Source organism: Mobula birostris, chromosome 20 (genome assembly GCF_030028105.1).
Source record: "Mobula birostris isolate sMobBir1 chromosome 20, sMobBir1.hap1, whole genome shotgun sequence".
Taxonomy (NCBI): Eukaryota; Metazoa; Chordata; class Chondrichthyes; order Myliobatiformes; family Myliobatidae; genus Mobula; species Mobula birostris.
The window spans coordinates 58,884,040-58,905,321 of NC_092389.1; the positions used below are offsets into that span (position 1 = coordinate 58,884,040).

At 45.4% G+C, this 21,282-nt stretch overlaps 2 protein-coding genes and 1 pseudogene across 2 annotated transcripts in view; 1 reads left to right on the forward strand and 2 right to left on the reverse strand.

The window, feature by feature from the left end:
* Positions 1 to 21,282, reverse strand: part of LOC140185006 (uncharacterized) — a 686,808-nt pseudogene that overhangs the window by 457,401 nt on the left and 208,125 nt on the right.
* Positions 36 to 12,498, reverse strand: LOC140185474 (uncharacterized). The gene is made up of 3 exons (XM_072238810.1): positions 12,483 to 12,498; positions 10,074 to 10,402; positions 36 to 970 (listed from the first exon to the last, which is right to left on the reverse strand). The coding sequence occupies exons 1-3, from the start codon at positions 12,496 to 12,498 to the stop codon at positions 215 to 217; spliced, it is 1,101 nt and encodes a 366-aa protein (XP_072094911.1). The 3' UTR covers positions 36 to 214.
* LOC140185373 (zinc-binding protein A33-like) overlaps positions 12,308 to 21,282 on the forward strand; it is a 16,389-nt gene continuing 7,414 nt past the window's right edge. Inside the window, exons 1-5 of the mRNA XM_072238756.1 lie at positions 12,308 to 13,438; positions 15,147 to 15,242; positions 15,651 to 15,884; positions 17,681 to 17,703; positions 17,791 to 17,909. Of these exons, the coding sequence (XP_072094857.1) occupies positions 13,028 to 13,438; positions 15,147 to 15,242; positions 15,651 to 15,884; positions 17,681 to 17,703; positions 17,791 to 17,909 (883 nt within the window). The 5' untranslated portion in view covers positions 12,308 to 13,027. The remainder of the gene's footprint in view (positions 13,439 to 15,146; positions 15,243 to 15,650; positions 15,885 to 17,680; positions 17,704 to 17,790; positions 17,910 to 21,282) is intronic.

Below are 21,282 nucleotides of genomic sequence, written 5' to 3' on the forward strand. Positions count from 1 at the left end.
CATTAACTGCAATCTCCACAATTGATTAGATTAAATTGGATTAGATCAACTTTATTGCCATTGTGCCGAGTACAGATGCAAAGCCAATGAGATGCAGTTAACATCTGACCAGAAATGCAAAGAAGTGTTATTTTCAAAATAGCTGCAAATAAAAAAGTGCTACAGCACACAAATATAACAGTACTGAGACAGTACAACATGGATGTAATACTGCTTAGCGCTGTGATGAGAGGTTCAGCAGTGTCACAGCCTCAGGGAAGAAGCTCTTCCTGTGTCTGCTGGTGCGGGAGTGGAGGCTCCTGGAGCGCCTACCGGATGGGAGGAGAGTAAAAAGTCCATAGTTAGGGTGAGATGCATCCTTGATAATGCTTTTCACTCTGCCCAGGCAGCGTTTATGGTAGATGTTCTCAACGGTGAGCAATTGGGTGCCGATAATCCGCTGGGCAGTTTTCACCACACGCTGGAGTGCTTTGCGGTCTGAAACGGTACAACTGCCATACGACACTAAGATACATTCGGTGATTATGCTCTCAATGGTACAGTGGTAAAAGTCCATCAGTATCCTGGGACAGAGGTGAGCTGTCTTGATGCTCCACAGGAAATAAAGGCGCTGTTGCGCCTTTTTCATCAGGATGGCGGAGTTCAGGGACCAGGTGAGATCCTCGGAAATGTGGACACCAAGCAATTTTAAGCTTGATACACGGTCCATTACAGTTCCGTTGATGTAGATGGGGATGTGAGTGTGACTCTTAGCATGCCTGAAGTCCACAATTATCTCCTTGGTCTCCTGGGTGTTAAGGGCCAGATTGTTGTCGGCACACCATGAGGCCATGTGCTGGACCTCGTCTCTGTAGCCCGTCTCGTCATCCCCTCTGATCAGGCCAACCACCGTGGTGTCATCTGTGAAGTCGATTATGGAGTTAGAACCATGTAGAGGAACGCAGTCATAGGTTTCAGTCGAAGCAAGCAGCTGGGAAGAAGAGAGTGAAGAAATCGGGTAAAAAAAAGTCATTTTTTTTAAACACTGCTCGGGGAGAAGGGTCTGCACTGCGCAGGCGCGTGACGTAGCGTGCCAAGGTTTAAAAGCAGACCACCATATACAACGGCCATCGCCGGAGTGGACTGAGTCAGAGTGGGACGGCTTTGGCTCAACAGGCTTCGGCAAGAACAGGCAGAGGCCAGGGTAGGTTCCGGTAAGTTTCTTTGTTCAGATTGTTCAGAGTACAGAGAATGCCAGGCAGGATGTTGGAATGCTCCTCTTGCAGGATGTGGGAAGTCAGGGAGCCCTCTGGTGTCCCGGACAACGACACCTGCAAGAAGTGCATCCAGCTGCAGCTCCTAACAAACCGCGTTAGGGAACTGGAGCAGGAGCTGGATACCTGCGGATCATTCAGGACAATGAGGAGATTAGAGATAGTAGCTACAGGGAGGTAGTTACGCCTAAGGAGCAGAGGACAGGAAATTGGGTCACTATGAGGCGAGGGAAGAGGAAAGGGCAGGCAGAGCAGGGTTCCCCGGTGGCCATTCCCCTCAACAACAAGTACACCGCATTGGATACTGTTGGGGGGGGATGACTTACCTGGGACTAGCTGCAGTAGCCGGATCTCTGGCACTGAGTCTGGCTCTGCAATGCAGAAGGGAGGGGGGAAAAAGAGGACAGCGGTAGTGATAGGGGACTCGATAGTTAGCGGTGCAGATAGGAGGTTCTGTGGTCGTGACAGAGAATCCAGGATGGCTTGTTACCTCCCGGGTGCCAGGGTCAAGGATGTCTCTCATCGCTTGCATGACATTCCGAAGTGGGAGGGTGATCAGCCAAATGTTGTGGTGCACATCGGTACCAATGACATAGCAAGGAAGAGTGAGGAGGTCCTGGAGAGTGAGTATGGAGAGCTTGGTAGGAAGTTGAAAAGCAGGAGCTCAAGGGTGGTAATCTCAGGATTGCTACCTGTGCTACGTGCCAGTGAGGGTAGGAATAGGATGCTCTGGAGGATGAACAAGTGGCTAAGGAAATGCTGTAGGGGGCAGGGTTTCAGATTTCAGGATCATTGGGACCTCTTCTGGGGCAGGTGGGACCTGTACAAGAGAGACGGGTTACACTTGAACTACAGGGGGACCAATATCCTTTCAGGGAGATTTGTTAATGCTATTGGGGAGGCTTTAAACTAGATTTGCAGGGGGATGGGAACCAGAGTGCCAGAGCTGACAGTGTGGCTGGGGTGAAAATAAATGTTAAAAGTTCAAGCAAATCCGCTAATAGAAAGGTTGTGAGTGGTGGTAAAAATCTTCTGCGGTGTATATATTTCAATGCTAGGAGTATTGCGGGGAAGGTGGATGAGTTGAGGGCGTGGATTGACACATGGAATTATGATGTTATAGCAATTAGTGAAACTTGGCTACAGGAGGGGCAGGACTGGCAGCTTAATATTCCAGGGTTCCAATGTTTCAGATGTGATCGAGGCAGAGGAATGAATGGTGGGGGAGTAGCATTGCTTGTTCGGGAAAATATTACAGCAGTGCTCTGGCAGGACAGATTAGAGGGCTTGTCTACTGAGTCCTTATGGGTGGAGCTGAGAAACAGGAAAGGTATGGCCAGATTAGGGGGATTGTATTACAGACCACCCAATAGTCAACGAGAATTGAAAGAGTAAATCTGCAGAGAGATAGCAGACAACTGCAGGAAACATAAAGTTGTGGTGGTAGGGGATTTTAATTTTCCATACATTGATTGGGACTCCCATACTGTTAGGGGTCTAGATAGTTTAGAGTTTGTAAAATATGTTCAGGAAAGTTTTCTAAATCAGTATATAGAGGGACCAACTAGAGGGGATGCATTATTGGATCTCCTGTTAGGAAACGAGTTAGGACAGGTGACGGAAGTCTGTGTAGGGGAGCGGTTTGGTTCCAGTGATCATAACACCATTAGTTTCAACTTGATCATGGACAAGGATAGATCTGGTCCTAGCGTTGAGTTTCTGAACTGGAAGAAGGCCAAATTTGAAGAAATGAGAAAGGATCGAAAAAGTGTGGATTGGGACAGGTTGTTCTCTGGCAAGGATGTGATTGGTAGGTGGGAAGCCTTAAAAGGAGAAATTTTGAGAGTGCAGAGTTTGTATGTTCCTGTCAGGATTAAAAGCAAAATGAATAGGAATAAGGAACGTTGGTTCTCAAGGGATATTGCAACTCTGATAAAGAAGAAGAGGGAGTTGTATGACATGTATAGGAAACAGGGAGTAAATAAGGTGCTTGAGGAGTATAAGAAGTGCAAGAAAATACTTAAGAAAGAAATCAGGAGGGCTAAAAGAAGACATGAAGTTGCCTTGGCAGTCAAAGTGAAGGATAATCCAAAGAGCTTTTACAGGTATATTAAGAGCAAAAGGATTGTAAGGGATAAAATTGGTCCTCTTGAAGATCAGAGTGGTCTTTTATGTGTGGAACCAAAGGAAATGGGGGAGATCTTAAATCGCTTTTTTGCGTCTGTATTTACTAAGGAAGCTGGCATGAAGTCTATGGAATTAAGGGAAACAAGTAGTGAGATCATGGAAACTGTACAGATTGAAAAGGAGGAGGTGCTTGCTGTCTTGAGGAAAATTAAAGTGGATAAATCCTCAGGACCTGACAGGGTGTTCCCTTGGACTTTGAAGGAGACTAGTGTTGAAATTGCAGGGGCCCTGGCAGAAATATTTAAAATGTCGCTGTCTACAGGTGAGGTGCCGGAGGATTGGAGAGTAGCTCATGTTGTTCCGTTGTTTAAAAAAGCATCGAAAAGTAATCCGGGTAATTATAGGCCGGTAAGTTTAGCGTCGGTAGTAGGTAAGTTATTGGAAGGAGTACTCAGAGACAGAATCTACAAGCATTTGGATAGACAGGGACTTATTAGGGAGAGTCAACATGGCTTTGTACGTGGTAGGTCATGTTTGACCAATCTATTGGTGTTTTTCAAGGAGGTTACCAGGAAAGTGGATGAAGGGAAGGCAGTGGATATCCTCTACATGGACTTCAGTAAGGCCTTTGACAAGGTCCCGCATGGGAGGTTAGTTAGGAAAATTCAGTCGCTAGGTATACATGGAGAGGTGGTAAATTGGATTAGATATTCGCTCGATGGAAGAAGCCAGAGAGTGGTGGTAGAGAATTGCTTCTCCGAGTGGAGGCCTGTGACTAGTGGTGTGCCACAGGGATCAGTGCTGGGTCCATTGTTATTTGTCATCTATATCAATGATCTGGATGATAATGTGGTAAATTGGATCAGCAAATTTGCTGATGATACAAAGATTGGAGGTGTAGTAGACAGTGAGGAAGGTTTTCAGAGCCTGCAGAGGGACTTGGACCAGCTGGAAAAATGGGCTGAAAAATGGCAGATGGAGTTTAATACAGACAAGTGTGAGGTATTGCACGTTGGAAGGACAAACCAAGGTAGAACATACAGGGTTAATGGTAAGGCACTGAGGAGTACAGTAGAACAGAGGGATCTGGGAATACAGATACAAAATTCCCTAAAAGTGGCGTCATAGGTAGATAGGGTCATAAAGAGAGCTTTTGGTACATTGGCATTTATTAATCAAATTATTGAGTATAAGAGCTGGAATGTTATGATGAGGTTGTATAAGGCATTGGTGAGGCCGAATCTGGAGTATTATGTTCAGTTTTGGTCACCAATTTACAGAAGGATATAAATAAGGTTGAAAGAGTGCAGAGAAGGTTTACAAGGATGTTGCCAGGACTTGAAAAACTCAGTTACAGAGAAAGGTTGAAAAGGTTAGGACTTTATTCCCTGGAGCGTAGAAGAATGTGGGGAGATTTGATAGAGGTGTATAAAATTATGATGGGTATAGATAGAGTGAATGCAAGCAGGCTTTTTCCACTGAGGCACAGGGAGAAAAAAACCAGAGGACATGGGTTAAGGGTGAGGGGGGAAAAGTTTAAAAGGATCATTAGGGGGGAGCTTCTTCACACAGAGAGTGGTGGGAGTATGGAATGAGCTGCCAGACGAGGTGGTAAATGCGGGTTCTTTTTTAACATTTAAGAATTTTTTGGATAGATACACAGATGGGAGGTGTATGGAGGGATATGGTCCATGTGCAGGTCAGTGGGACTAGGCAGAAAATGGTTTGGCACAGCCAAGAAGGGCCAAAAGGCCTGTTTCTGTGCTGTAGTTTTTCTATGGTTTCTATTTGTCGGAGCTGTTGGGGAGGGTGTAAACTGACTTGGCAGGGCGGGGTGGGAATCGGAGTGAAAAGACTCAGATTAAGATGGGTGGTAAACAAGTGAAAACAGCGTGCAGTCAGACTGTCAGGAAGGACAGGCAGGTGTTGGGACTTAGATGCAGCCAACAAACCATTAGGGATGCAAAATCAGAAAGGATACAGTACTCAAGGTGCTGTATCTAAATGCACGTAGTATAGGAAGTAAGGTGGATGATCTTGTTGCAATATTACAGATTGCCACGCATGATGTTGTGGCCATCACTGAATGGTGGCTGAAGGATGGTTATAGTTGGGAGCAGAATGTCCCAGTTTACACGTTATATTGGAAGGTTGGCAGAGGGGGTGATGTGGCTCTACCGGTAAAGAATGACAACAAATCAGTGGAAAATGAGACATGGAGTCAGAAGATGTTGAATCATTGTAGATTGAGTTAAGAAACTGCAAGGTTAAAAGGACATTGATGGCAGATATATACAGGCCCCCCAACAAAGCAAAGGTTAGTGGGAAGGTAGACAATTGGAACAGTTTTAAAAACCTACAGAGAGCAATTAAAAAATAATTAGAAGGGAAAAGATGAAATCTGAAACCAAACTAGCAAATGATAACAAAGTGGATAGGAAGAGTTTTCTCAAGTATGTTAAAAACAAAAGAGAAATGACAGTGGACATAGGACCGCTAGAAAATGAGGCAGGAGAAATAATAACAGGGGACAAGGAGATGGCTGATGAACTAAATGAGTATTTTCTGTCAGTTTTCACTGTGGAAGACACTAGCAGTGTGCCTGATGTTGTAATGTGTGAAGGAAGAGAAGTGGGTGCAGTTGCTGTTTCAAGAGAAAAGCTGCTCAAAAAGCTGAAAGACCTAAAGGTACGTAAGTCTCCCGGACCAGAGGAACTGCACCCTAGGGTTCTGAAAGAGGTAGCACCAGAGATTGTTGTGGAATTAGAAGTGATCTCTCAAAAATCAATGGACTCTGGCATGGTGCCAGAGGACTGGAAAATTGCACATGTTACTCCACTCTTCAAGACAGGAGGAAGGCAGCAGAAAGGAAATTATAGACCAGTTAGCCTGGCCTCAGTGGTTGGGAAGATGTTAGAGTCAATTGTTAAGGATGAGCTGATAGAGTACTTGGTGACACAGGACAAGATGGTACAAAGTCAGAATGGTTTCCTTCAGGGAAAATCTTACCTGACAAAACTGTTGGAATTCTTTAAGGAGATTACAAGTAGGATAGATAAAGGGGATGCAGTGGATGTTGTGTATTGGGACTTCCAGAAGGCCTTTGACAAGGTGCCACACATGAGGCTGCTTACCAAGTTAAGAGCCTATGGTATAACAGTAAAGTTACTAACATGGTTGGAGCATTGGCTGATTGGTAGGAGGCAGCAAGTGGGAATAAAAAGATCAGTTTCTGGTTGGCTGCCAGTGACTAGTGGTGCTCCGCAGGGGTCGGTTTTGAGACCACTTATTTTATTCTGTATATTAATGATTTAGATGATGGAATAGATGGCTTTGTTTCCAAGTTTGCAGATGACACGAAGATTGGTGGAGGGGCTGGTACTGTTGAGGAATCAGGTAGGGTGCAGAAGGACTTAGACAGATTGGGAGAATGGGCAAGAACATGACAAATTAAATACAATGTTGTAAAATACCTGGTCAGGCACTTTGGCAGTAGAAATAAACGAGTGGAATATTTTCTAAATGGGGATAAAATCCAAGAATCTGAGCTGCACTTGGACTTGGGAGTCCTTGTGCAGAACACCCTGAAGGTTAACTTGCAGGTTGAGTTGGTTCGGTGATGAGGAAGGCAAATGCCATCTGAGCATTCATTTCAAGAGGTCTAGAATACTAGAGCAAGGAGGTGATGCTGAGGATTTATAAGGCACTGGTGAGGCCTCACCTTGAGTATTGTGAACATTTTTGGCCCCCTCATCTGAGAAAAGATGTGCTGGCATTGGAGAAGGTCCAGAGGAGGTTCACAAGGATGATTCCAGGAATGAAAGGGTTATCATACGAGGAATGTTTGATGGTTCTGGGTCTGTACTTGCGGGAATTCAGAAGGATGAGGTGTGGGGGGGGATCTCATTGAAACCTTTAGAATGTTGAAAGGCCAAGACAGTAGATATAGAAAGGATGTTTCCCATGCTGGGAGTGTCCAGGACAAGAGGGCACAGCCTCAGAATAGAGGGGCACCCTTTCAAAACAGAGATGCGAAGAAATTTCTTTCAGCAAAGGGTGGTGAATTTGTGGAATTTGTTGCCACATGAAGCTGTGAAGGCCAGGTCGTTGGGTGTATTTAATGCAGAGATTGACAGCTTCTTGTTTGGACATGACAGCAAAGGTTACAAACAGAAGGCCAGGTTCTGGGATTGAGGAGGAGATTTTAAAAAAGGATCAGCCATGATTGAATGGTGGAGCAGACTCGATGGGCCAAATGGCCTAATTTTGCTCTTGTGTCTTATGGTTCTTATACTGTACCTGGACTTTCAGAGAGCCTTTGATAAAGTTCCACATAGGAGATTAGTGGGCAAAATTAGGGCACATGGTATTGGGGGCAGAGTACTGACATGGATTGAAAATTGGCTGGCTGACAGAAAACAACTAGTAGCGATTAACGGGTCCCTTTCGGAATGGCAGGCGGTGACCAGTGGGGTACTGCAGGGTTCAGTGCTGGGACTGCAGCTGTTCACAATATATATTAATGATTTAGATGAGGGAATTAAAAGTAACATTAGCAAATTTTCCGATGACACAAAGCTGGGTGGCCGTGTGAAATGTGAGGAGGATGTTATGAGAATGCAAGGTGATTTGGACAGGCTGGGTGAGTGGGCAGATGCAGTTTAATGTGGATAAATGTGAGGTTATCCACTTTGGTGGTAAGAACGGGAAGGCAGATTATTATCTAAATGGAGTCAAGTTAGGAAAAGGGGAAGCACAACGAGATCGAGGTGTTCTTGTACATCAGTCACTGAAAGCAAGCATGCAAGTACAGCAGGCAGTGAAGAAAGCTAATGGCATGCTGTCCTTCATAACAAGGGGAATTGAGTATAAGAGCAAAGAGGTCCTTCTGCAGCTGTACAGGGCCCCAGTGAGACCACACCTGGAGTACTATGTACAGTTTTGGTCTCCAAATTTGAGGAAGGACATTCTTGCTATTGAGGGAGTGCAGCGTGGGTTCACAAGGTTAATTCCCGGGATGCCGGGACTGTCATATGTTGAAAGATTGGAGCGACTGGGCTTGTATTCTCTGGAATTTAGAAAGCTGAGAGGGGATCTTATTGAAACATATACGATTATTAAGGGATTGGATACGCTGCAGGCAGGAAGCATGTTCCCGCTGATGGGTGAGTCCAGAACCAAGAGGCCACGGATTAAGAATTAGGGGTAGGCCATTTAGAACGGAGTTGAGGACAAACTTTTTCACCCAGAGAGTTGTGGATAAATGGAATGCTCTGCCCCAGAAGGCCAAGTCTCTGGATGCTTTCAAAAAAGAGATGGATAGAGCTCTTAAAGATAGTGGAATCAAAGGTTATGGGGATAAGGTAGGAACTGGATACCGATAGTGGATGATCAGCCATGATCACAGTGAATGGCGGTGCTGACTCGAAGGGCCGAATGGCCTACTCCTGCAGCTATTGTCTAATGGACTATTTTCTAAATGGAGAGAAAATTCAAAAACTGAGATGCAAAGGGATTTGGGAGTCCCTGTGCAGGACTCCCTGAAGGTTAATTTGCAGGTGGCTGTGGTGAGGAAGGCATATGTGTTGTCACCATTCACTTGAAGAGGACGAGACGACAAATGCAAAGATGTAATGTTGAGTCTTTATAAAGCACTGGTGAGGCTCACTTGGAGTACTGAGAGCAGTTTTGTGTCCCTTATCTTGGAAAGGGTGAGCTGAAACTGGAAAGGGTTCAAATGCGGTTCATGAAAATGATTCCAGGATTAAATGGCTTGTTATATGAAAATTGCTCGATGGCTCTGGGCCTGAATTCACTGGAATTCAGAAGACTGAAGGGTACCCTAATTGAAACCTATTGAATACTGAAGGACTGTGATGGAGTGAATGTGGAGAAGGTGTTTCCTCTGGTGGGCGGGTCGAAGACCAGAGGACATAGCCTCAATATAGAGGGGTTCCTTTTGGAGCGGAGATGAGGATGAATTTCTGTAGCAGAGAGAACTGAGTCTGTGGAAATCTTTGCCCAAGGCAGCTTGGGAGGCCAAGTCATTATGTATATTGAAGACAGAGGTTGATTGATTTTTGATTGGTCAGGGCATGACGGGATACGGGGTGGAGGGTGCGGCAGGAGATACTGTAGCTGCAGACAGGAAAAATTGATCAGTCATGATGAAATGGTTAAACAGACATGATAGGGAAAATGGTCTCATGGTCTAATACAAGAATAAAGATCTCCTCTGAAGGTATGTGGGGTCCTGTTGAGGGCCAACATGGAACACTGTGCACAGGTCTGGTCTCCTTCCCAGAGACAGTCTATGGGATAAAGGGAATGAAGGATTTTCCCAGATTGATTTCAGGGATGTGGTAGTGTCCTCAGGGAGATTACACTGACTGGGCCTGTCTCAAAACTAGAGAAATGAGAGGTGGTCTGACTGAGACAGACACAGTTTCACAGGGTTTTGACAGGGTGCGGAGAAATTTCCTCACTCAGATTGTGGTGAATATTTGGAATTTTCTTCACAAGTTTTCTAAATTCAAAAAGCCAAATTTAAGGGCTCTGCGATGCTGGGAACGTTGCAGGAAAGTGGCGCTGAGGTCAAAGATCGGGTGTATTCTGAGGTAAGGGTAGGACAGGCGCAACGGGCCGAATGGCCACGCCTGCTCCTGTTTCTTATTTTCTAAAGCACGAGTTTACCTTTGTGCCTTGTTTTCCTTTGGATTTCAGCCATTCGGATTGCACAGGGGAGCGGTGAGAGCTCCGGAGATCAATCGGCAGCCGCTGCGGGGCAGCTCCCGTCTCCCAGCAGCAGGGGACGAGTCCAGACAACAGGCCCCGATCCTCGGCGGGGAAAGGCCGGGCGCCCTCCGTGTAGCTGAAACATATCACGGAATCTCCGTCAGTCTCTTCAGCTCTGCCTTCGAAAGGATTCAGGACCCGCCGGTGTTGCAGCCGAAACCCGAGGCGCAGCTCCCAGTCTCCGGCCTCACTCGGTCCCGGTTCCAGACTCCGGCCCGCTTCCAGCGCTCAGCGTCCCGCCCACTGACACCCCTCAGCCACTGAGAACATCCTTCTCCCAGCAGTGATCGCTGAATGGCTGAGAGTTTGTCAGAGAACGGGCTGCTACTGGGAGCTGGAGATGTCAGTCTCAGTTCGTTTTCAGAATCAAAGGAAGTTCCCCGAAACTCAAATTTAAAAGTAAATTTTATTATCCGAGTACATATAAATCACCACGTACAACCCCAAGAATCATTTTCCTGCAGACATACTTAGAAAAAGTATAGAATAGTAACCACAGCAAAATCAGGCAGTGAAAGATCAACCAGAGTGCTGAAGGTAACAAACTGTGAAAATGCAAATATAAATAAATATCGATAAATAACGAGAACATGAAATAACCTCAGCGTCTGCTGATGGATCTCTGGAGCTCTCACCGCTCCCCTGTGCAATCCGACAGGCTGAAGGCCAAGGGAGAACAAGACGCAAAGGTAAACTCGTGCTTTAGAAAATAAGAAACAGGAGCAGGCGTTGCCATTCGGCCCCTTGTGCTGTTCTGCCCCTCACTCAGAACATGGCTGATCTTTGACCTCAGTGCCACTTTCCTTCAACGTTCCGAACTTCGCCGAGCCCCGAAATTTGTCGTTTGAATTTAGAATCCTTGCGGAGAAAATTCAAAAGATTCACCGCGCTCTGTGTGAGGAAATTTCTCCGCATCTCAGTCCTGCTGAGGTGACTTCGGATTTTGAGTCTGTGACCCCTGGTTTCACACCCCAGCCGGGGAGAAACATCATTCCTACCCCTACCCTGTAAATACCCTGTGAGACTGTGTCTGTCTCAGTCAGGAAGCTTCTCCATGTGAACCTTGTGATAATGATGTTGGTTACAGTTCTTTCAGACCAGCAGCTTTGACCACAAAAACATCAGACAGTGGTCAGCACGGAATGTCCTGCAGTTACTGCAGGAGAAGGACTGGATGGACACAGTGGAGTGGTTCCCTGAGCAGACAGTCCAGACCATCTGGCAGAATACCTCATCACCAGATCTCACCAACAGGCACCAAGACCTTACCTGTCTGGCGGCGAGAGGGGCCTCCCTTTCTGATCCTTGCTGCGTGCCCGGAGATCACTCCCACAGCGCGCTGCCCCGAGATTACTGCAGTGGAGACGAGACGGTCACTCAGCTCTTTGCGGACTGTGGGCTGGTGAAGATGTGTGGAGAAAGATGCAAGGGCCTGTGTCACAGCAGCTGCGTGACAGAAGGGTCACTGATCTTCGGGCTGTTCCCTGGACACACAGAAAGACGGACATCAAGTGCTGCTGGCAGATCATCATCTTGGTGGAAGACCCCCAAAGCCTGTTGGTCTGTCATCACATCGAGATGTCCGTAGAGCTGATGTTCCCAACCTGGGGTCCACGGTTAATGACATTGATCCATGGCATGGAAAATGTTGGGAACCCCTGTCGTACAGGAATGTTGCCGACCGGCACTTTCCAGGCTGCAGGGACACCATTGAAACTACAGGGTCCCCCTGCTCCTGGACAGGGAGGGGCCGGGTTGGCTGAGGAAGCTTCTCAATTATTGTCGTAGTGAAACACCCCGGGGGCACATGAGCGACAACAGTCCTATCGGTTTTATCGAATGTAAAATAGCACTAAATACCCCACTGACAAAGAATGTAAAATCACTGGGTAAAGGCACTGCACGATTTATCCCTGTGAATATCTATATGGACTTTAGTCACCATAATAATATTCAACTTCTGGGCTGAGTCAGGGAGACCGGGCCTTCCATTGGAGCCGGGATGGACATGCGTTAAATCACGAAGTTTCTCTCACGAAGGGCTGTTGAAATCAGGATGTTACCGAAAAAATAATGTTTTGCTCCCTGTGACGTTGAATGTCCGGTCCTGTGCTTTTTTCCCCCTGTAGTCACAGGTCGGTCATTACCACTTCATCTGTCTCCTCAAAGCACAATATGCTCTCCATAACCCCATTTTCATGGCATTAACTAATTTAATAGTTGCTTTCAATATTTGCCACCGTTTTGCACCCAAGCCTTACTCTCTTTAGACCTGGAGAAACAATAAAAAGGAGCTGCTGGAATTACTCATCAGGTCAGGCATTTCGGGTTGAGACAGTCCAGATGAAGGATCCCGACCCGGAAAGTCGATTTTACATTCCCCTCCACAGATGCTGCCTGACCCCCTCAGCTCCTTCAGCATCATATTTCTGACTCGAGATTCCAGCATCTGCAGTCTCTTGTGCCTCTCTTTTCAGAACTTGCCCCTTTCAGTCCTGCCTCAGACTGAACCAGGCTCTTCTCTCCGGCTTCATTTCTGTTCTGCTTCTTCCTTCGCCCATCACGCCTACTGGGGCACAGGCCAACAGCAGCTCTCCAGCGTTCCCTGAAGTATCTGTCGCACTGGGATTACTAGCCCCATGCCCACCATCCTCCTTTTGCAGCCGGGCTTGGGCAGTCCATGGCCAAGTGTTTATTTCCGACCAGTTTATGTGTTTCCGATCCCACCCTGGTGTGGAAATCACAGGCAGTAACGTAATGTTCATTCGCTGAGTCTGCAGCGCCTGTAGTGGACAATCGCGGTACTGCAGGGGATCGGCAGCGTTCTGAATCAGGAAGTGCCAGGAGTTAACATGGCTTCGAAAGGACAGGTCGAGAGTTTGAGCGAGGAGGCAATTTGTCCCATCTGCCTGGATTTCTTCACAGATCCGGTGTCGCTGGAGTGCGCGCACAACTTCTGTCGCTCTTGTATCACACGGTGTTGGGAAAGGGAGGAGAGAAACTCCTGCCCGGAGTGTAGAGAGGAGATTGCAGACCGCACCCTCAGGGCCAGTCGGGCCTTAGCAAATCTGGTTGAAAAAATTCGAAATTTAAACCTGAATCAGAAAGGGAAGGAAGGTAAACTTCACTGCGAGGAACATGAGGAAGAACTGAAGCTGTTCTGTGAAACGGACAAGACACTGATCTGTCTGATCTGTGCAGTTGCGCAGGAACACCGAGAGCACCGATTCCTGCCGATTAAAGAAGCTGTTAAAATCTACAAGGTAAAACTAACCTGAATTTGATACTCACCCCATCGTCATTATCCACGGCACGAGCCTCCGTAAACAACACATCATTCCCCCACCTTTCGCCATCTCTAATGGGATTCTATCACCAAGCACATCCCAACGCCATGTCACTTCCACAACTCTCCGCTCTCCGTCGAGATCGCTCTCCACGTAACTCCCTTATCCACTCGCTCCTCCCCACTGATCTCCCTCCTGACACCGATACCTGTAAACGGGACAGGTGATACACCTGACTTCTACACCTCCTCCCTCGTCACCATTCAGGGGCCCAAACAGACCGAATTCCTCCCTTTACTTCCATGGCCAATTGTCCTCTCGTGTTAGTTTCCTCCTTCTTCAGCTCTTTGCCTCTTCCACCTGTCCCCTCCCAGCTTCTTACTTCATCACCCTCACCCAGGTTCCCCCTCACGTTGTCTCACCCGTCACCTGTCAGCTGGTTATCCACCCCAACCTTTTTATTCTGGCTTCTGCCCCATTCCTTCCCAGTCCTAGTGAAGGGTCTCATCCCGAAACACCGACTGTTTCTTTGCCCTGCATACAGTGGCTTGCAAAAGTTTGGGCACTCCTGGTCAAAACTTCTGTTCCTGTGAATAGCTAAGCGAGTAAAAATGAACAGATTTCCAAAAGGCATGAAGTTAAAGATGACACATTTCTTTAATATTTTAAGCAAGAAATGTTTTTATTTCCATCTTTTACAGTTTCAAAATAACAAAAAAGGAAAAGGGCCCGAAGCAAAAGTTTGGGCACCCTGCATGGTCAGTACTTAGTAACACCCTCTTTGGCAAGTATCACAGCTTGTAAACACTTTCTGTAGCCAGCTGAGTCTTTCATTTCATGTTTGGTTGATTTTTGCACATTCTACCTTGCAAAAGGCTTCAAGTTCTGTGAGATTCTTGGGCCGTCTTGCATGCACTGCTCTTTTGAGTTCTATCCACAGATTCTTGATGATATTTTGGTCGGGGGGACTGTGAGGGCCATGGCAAAATCTTCAGCTTGCGCCTCTTGAGGTAGTCCATTGTGGATTTTGAGGTGTGTTTAGGTTCATTATCCTGTTGCAGAAGCCATCCTCTTTTCAGCTTTTTTACAGACGGTGTGACATTTGCTTCCAGAATTTGCTGGTATTTAATTAAATTCATTTTTCCCTCTACCAGTAAATGTTCCCCAGACCACTGGCTGCAACACAAGCCCAAAACATGATCGGTCCACCCCCGTGCTGAACAGTTGGAGAGGGGTTCTTTTCATGAAATCCTGCACCCTCTTTTGCTCCAACATACCTTTGCTCATTGTGGCCAAAAAGTTCTATTTGAAGAGTTCAAAGAACATCCAAACAAGCCTGATGCATTTTGGAAACAAGTCCTGTGGACTGATGAAGTTAAAATAGAACTTCTAGGCCGCAATGTTATTGTTATTTTGAAAACGCAAAATATGGAAATAAAAAAAAACATATTTGCTTAGAACATTAAAGAAATCTGTCATCTTTAACTTTATGCATTTTAGAAATCAGTTCATCTTTTAATCGATTAGCTATTCTCAGTAAAAGAAATTTTGACCGGGGTGCCCAAACTTTTGCATGCCACTGTAGATGCTGAGTTTCTCTGGCATTTTGTGTGCGGTAATCGCGTTTGATCCCGTTTCTTTTGTTCTACCTTTTTTTCTATTTCTTACGCTCTCTGACTTTCAGGATCAGCTAAAATATTCCTTAGACTCTCTCACAAAAAAGAAATCAGACTTCCAGGAAAAGGAGCAGCAACAGAAAGAGAAGATTTCCGGAGTTCGGGTGAGGCTTCCTGAGCGGATTTTCTGATATTACTGTATAGTTTTGCTCCCTTTAATGCAGAATAGCAGAGTATCGCAGCTCTAGTGACTCGGGTTCGATCCTGACCTCTGGTACTGTCCGTGTGGAGTTTGCATGCTCTTCCTGTGACCACGACAGTTTCAGACACATCCCAAGGACATGCTGGATGAATGGTTAATTACAATTAACCCTGTGAAGGTGGGGGAGGTTGTATGTGAATCAGGTAGGAGTTAATAGGTCAATGAGGGAGGTTTCAGGAAAACGTGAGGGAATGGTGTTGACGGGAATGATTCAGAAGCATGGACTTTAATGGACCGAATGGTCACCTTAACGTCATCAGGAAATACAGACAGCAATATAGTAAATTAATCTTCACCTTTCATTCGATAGGAACAGTCACAAAGCGCTCAGACCCACATCACGTCTCAGTTTGCAGAACTGCGCCAGATTATCACTGAGAAAGAGCAGAGCTTACTCAGGGATCTCAGGGAGGAAGAGGAGAGGATTCTAAATCGAATGGAGAAAAATATTCGAGAGATTCAAGAGAATATCGGGTTGATTCAGGAGGAAATCTCAAAGTTAAAGGAACAGATGGATCAAAAAGACAGTGTGATATTTCTCAAGGTGAGGGATTATATTTCAATTTGTTCCTGTCAAAGGGCACGGAATGAACAGTGGTATATTTGAAATAAACACAGCACAGTGGCCAGTTCTAACAAATCAATTGCCGCTGCAGGCAACCTCACACAGATTGTTATACTTGAATGACGCACCCTCCAATCACTCCAATGATGACGTTCCAAAATGTCTAAGATATGTATTCGATCCTCTATTAGCAACATACAATCTGGAAGCGATGAATCTTAAGTATTATAAATCGTAAATTAAGCTGCAACGTATCGTTCAACAAAGATATGACATCCGTCCGTCCCCAGCTCAAAACTTTTGAGAACAAAGTTCGAATATGTAACTTATTCGGTTCGCTTTTCCCACGCCCCCACTCACATGACGTGTTACCATAATAAACACGTAACACAGAATACACTGCAGACAGAAAACAGGTGCGTTGCTCCTACACACAGCATTTACAAATGGCAGTAAACTGTTTCTCACCAGACAATTGATGAAACTATTCAGGGTTGTTGCTGTCCCAGAACTGGACTTCCACAACTTCTGTACATTCCAGGACAGAATGTAATCTGCTCTGAAAATAACACAGAGTTACAGACTGTGTCCTTAATTACCTGTTAAATATCCTCTAAATCTCCCATTAACACCCAGTTCCAGTCACAGGCTGTGAGTGCGTCTGGTGCGGTGGGTGTGAGGGTCTCTCTGTCAATCACTGAGAACAAAGAATGTGACCCACACATCAGACTTATCCTCCATACCCAGTTTCCATCAGATTACGGAAACATTCACTGTTTCTTTACTTTCTCGGATAAACTTCATACAGGATAATATCCCATTCTCCATCATAAACAGACCATTCGGTCCATCTTCTCCTATCTGTTTCCCTGCTAAACAAACCTCCTCCCACCTACTCACCGCACCCAGCAACAGTGCCCGAACTCCCTGGTCCCTCGTGTTCATCCAGTTTCCCCATGACATTCAATCTCTGCTGTTCCGCTTCAATCACTCCTGTGCCAGTGAGTTCCACATCCTCTTCACTAAATTTCTTATGGGATTTATTAAGATCCATCTGGAATTTCATCTGCTCATAAATAGATATACTTTCTCCACATGCACACAATCAAATCCATCACTGATCTTCAATTGCTCCATCTTATCACCCTGACGTCTTATCCAGATGAAAATGCGCAACCCGTCCTGTCTTTCCTGTAAGTTTCATCCTCTCAGTAATGATCTAATTTTCAGAAACCTTTCCTGTAATTTAACCCCTGGTTCTGCATTGTCTGTGTGTGTGAGTGACTGCAGGAGTGGGAATTTTCAACCCCTGGTTCTGTATTGTCTGTGTGTGCGAGTGACTGCAGGAGTGGGAATTTTCAACCCCTGGTTCTGCATTGTTTGTGTGTGTGAGTGACTGCAGGAGTGGGAATTTTCAACCCCTGGTTCTGTATTGTCTGTGTGTGTGAGTGACTGCAGGAGTGGGAATTTTCAACTCCTGGTTCTGTATTGTCTGTGTGTGTGAGTGGCTGCAGGAGTGGGAATTTTCAACCCCTGGTTCTGTATTGTCTGTGTGTGTGAGTGACTGCAGGAGTGGGAATTTTCAACCCCTGGTTCTGTATTGTCTGTGTGTGTGAGTGGCTGCAGGAGTGGGAATTTTCAACCCCTGGTTCTGTATTGTCTGTGTGTGTGAGTGACTGCAGGAGTGGGAATTTTCAACACCTTGTAACGGTTTGGATGAAATTCAGGATGTTGATAGTCTCAGTCTATTCAGATTTGTGTTTTATTTATTTCAGGGGGAAGCTCATCGGAACAGGAGGTAGGACATGCTCTTTACTGAAACCCTGTATGGATTTGTAAAATAGTTTAGAATAGCAGTTTATCACCATCAGTTTATTATTTACAGGATTAATGATGATGTCCCGGAATTGTCAGTGACAGATGAGGCCCTACCGGTTGAAAAATTTGATCACATCTATTTGCTGAACACAGTGCTGAGAGAAACACTTGATGCCATTAATCGAGGTAAAACTTACAAAGATTCATTTCTTCTTGTTTGTGAGATCACAATTAATTTCAAATTTGAGGCAAAGATTACTGTAATATTGGGTTGAAGTGGAACTGAAGTCTATTCCACATCAACCCCACCGACTGGGGGGGGGGCATCACTGTCACATGGTCAGCTGGAGATGTCAGACCCCTGAACACACCAGCACAGAGCCACAATATAACCAATACACGGGACTGGCCGATGAACCACTGTGTCCCGATCCCAGGCACACTGCACTAACACGCCAAGACATGAGTTTGAATCCTACCACAGGAGCTGGGAAATTAATACTGACTTGATGATATTGTAGGGAATAAAAGCGGGCATCAGTGTGATCACCGGGCTTGTCAGAAAAATACACAAGTCCTTCGTGCACTGTGAGTGCAGACTCTGATTGACGCAGGTCTCCCTCCTTCTGGATTGGCAACTCCCACTGTTGTTCGAGGGAAAAGAGGGGAGTGGTAGTGATTGGGGACTCAGTCGGGGAACAGGCAGGAGAATCTGTGGATGTGAGTGGAACACCTGAATGGTATGTTGCCTCCTAGGTGCCAGAATCAGGGATGCTTCGGGTTGTGTCTGCAGCATTTTAGAGAGTGAGAGAAAACAGCTGGATATGTTGGTATATTTTGGGACAAATGACATTGGAAGTAAAAACAAAGAGGTCCTGAAAATAGAATTTGGAGAGCTTGGTAGAAAGCTCAGAAGCAGTACCTTCAGGTTTATAATTTCTGGATTGCTGCCTGTGCGACGTGCTGGTGAGGGTAGGAGCAGGATAATTTGGCAGATTAAAGCATGCCTGAGAAGCTGGTGCAGGGGGCAGGGCTTCAGGTTTTTGGATCATTGGGATCTTTTCTGGTGGAGAAATGACCTGCTCAAAAGGGATGGGTTGCACCTGGACCCGAGGGAGAACAATATTCTCACAGGGAGGTTTGATAGAGCTGTTGGGGAGGGTTTAAACTAATTTGTTGGGGGGGGGGTGGTTAGGAACGAGTGAAGGGATAGGACTGATGGTAAAAATGCAAAGATAGTGTGCAGTCAGACTGTCAGATGGGGCAGCCAGATACGAGGACAAAACTGCAGCCAGCTGGGTGAGTATCAGTGCATTAGGGATGCAGAATGAAAAAGGTAGCAGGTATGGTACACAAAGTGTTATATCTCAATCATGGAGTGTGAGAAATAAGGTGGATGATCTTGTTGCTCGATTACAGATTGTCAGGTATGATGTTGTGGCCATCAGGGAATCATGACTGAAGGATGGTTGTAGTTGGGAGATGAATGTCCAAGGTTACACATTGTATCGGTGGTATAGGAAGGTAGGCAGAGGGGGTGAAATGGCTCTCCTGGTAAATCAATAGAAAGATGTAACATAGGATTGGAAGATGTTGATTCCTTGTGGGTTGAGTTAAGGAAATTCAGAAGTGAAAATGACACTGATGACAGTCACATACAGGATCCCAACAGTAGCTGGATGTGGACCACAGATTACAACTGGAAATAGAGAAGGCCAATGAAACAGACAATGATACAATAGTCATGGGAGAATTCAACAAGCAGGTCAATTGGGAACATTAGATTGATAATGGATCTCAAGAGAGTGAATTTGTTGAATGCCATGTGATAACTTTTTAGTGCAGTTTAGCATTGAGCCAACTCGGGGAACAGCTCTACTGGATTGGGTGTTATGTATTGAACTGGAGATGATATCTTAGGAAAAAAACCTGAGGAGGCCGTGCTCACAACATGACTGAGTTCAACTTGAGATTTGATAAGGAAAAAAGTAAAGTCTGACGTTGTAGTATTCCAGAGGAGTAAAAGAAATTACAGTGGTCTGAAAGAGGAGTTGGCCAAAGTAAATTGGAGGGAGATGTTGTCCGGAATGACAGCAGAGCAGAAATGATGTCAGATTCTGGGAAAATGAGGAAGGTGAAGGATAGATACATTCCAAAAATAAATAAATACTCAAATGGCAAAATAGTACAATTGTGGCTGATAAGGGAAGACAAGCTAATGTAAATGCCAAAGAGTGGGCATACAACAAAGTGAAAATTAATAGGAAGACAGAGAATTGGGAGGCTTTTAAATACCTACTGAGAGGAACTGAAAAATATGATTGGGAGGGGAAAAATGAAATATGGAATTGAATTGAATTGACTTTATTACTTACATCCTTTCTATAAATGAGCAGGAAAAATCTTCCATCTAAATGTGCAATTTATAGTAATTAATGATAAATAATATGTATACATTCCAGTCAATATAACATAGAAATACAGTTGTCTCAGCACGAGTTAATCAGTCTGATAGCCCGGTGGAAGAAGCTGTCCCCGGACCCTGTTGGTTCTGGCTTTTATGCTGCGGTACCAGTTCCTGTATGGTAGCGACTGGTACAGTTTGTTGTTGGGGTGACTTGGGTCTCCAATGATCCTTCAGGCCCCTTTTACACACCTGTCTTTATAAAACAAGTAAGCAAACAATATCAAGCAACACACATCAAAGTTGCAGGCGAACGCAGCAGGTCAAACAAACAAACAATATCAAATTGACTTTCAAGTATTGCGAAAAAATAAAATAGAGATGACAGTGGATATAGGACCACTAGAAAATGAGGCTGGATATATAATAACAGGAGACAAAGAGATGACAGATGAACTAAATGAGTATTTTCATCAGTCTTCACTGTGGAAGACACTGGCACTGTGTCAGGTGTTGAAGAGTGTGAGGGAAGAAAAGTGAGTACAGTTACTGTTACAAGGGAGAAGGTGCTCAAAAAGGGACATGAGTCACTCAGACCAGATGAACTGCACCCTAGTGTTCTGAAAGAGGTAGCGGTAGAGATTGTGCAGGCATTTGAAATGATCTTTCAAAAATCATTGGACTCTGATATGGTGCTAGAGGACTGGAAATTACAAATGTCACCCAACTCTTAGTCATGAGGAAGGCAGCAGAAATGAAGTTATAGACCAGTTAGCCTCACCTCTGTGGGTGGGAAGACATTAGTGTCAATTGTTAAGTATGAGGTTATGGAATACTTGGTGATACTGGACACGATAGGACGCGTTGGCATTTAATAAGATTGGTGGAGGGGCCGGTAGTGTTGAGAAAACAGGTAGGTTGCAGAAGGACTTGGATGAGGAGACTGGGCAAGAAAGTGGCAAATGATACACAATGCTGGGAAATTCATGGTCATGCACAATATGCAGATTATTTAAAATGGGGAGACAATTCAAAAATCTGAGATGCAGATGGATGTGGGAGTGTTTCTGCAGAGCACCCTGAAGGTTAACTTGCAGGTAGAGTCAGTTGTGAGGAAGGTAAGTGCAATGTTAGCATTCAGTTCAAGGAGTTTAG

What these genes read in the sequence shown, in the direction of transcription:
- LOC140185474 (XM_072238810.1), bottom strand. An exon ending in AAGGAAAACAAGGCACAAAG is followed by an intron (nt 971 to 10,073) that starts GTAAACTCGTGC and finishes TCTTCTTCCCAG; the next exon opens with CTGCTTGCTTCGACTGAAAC.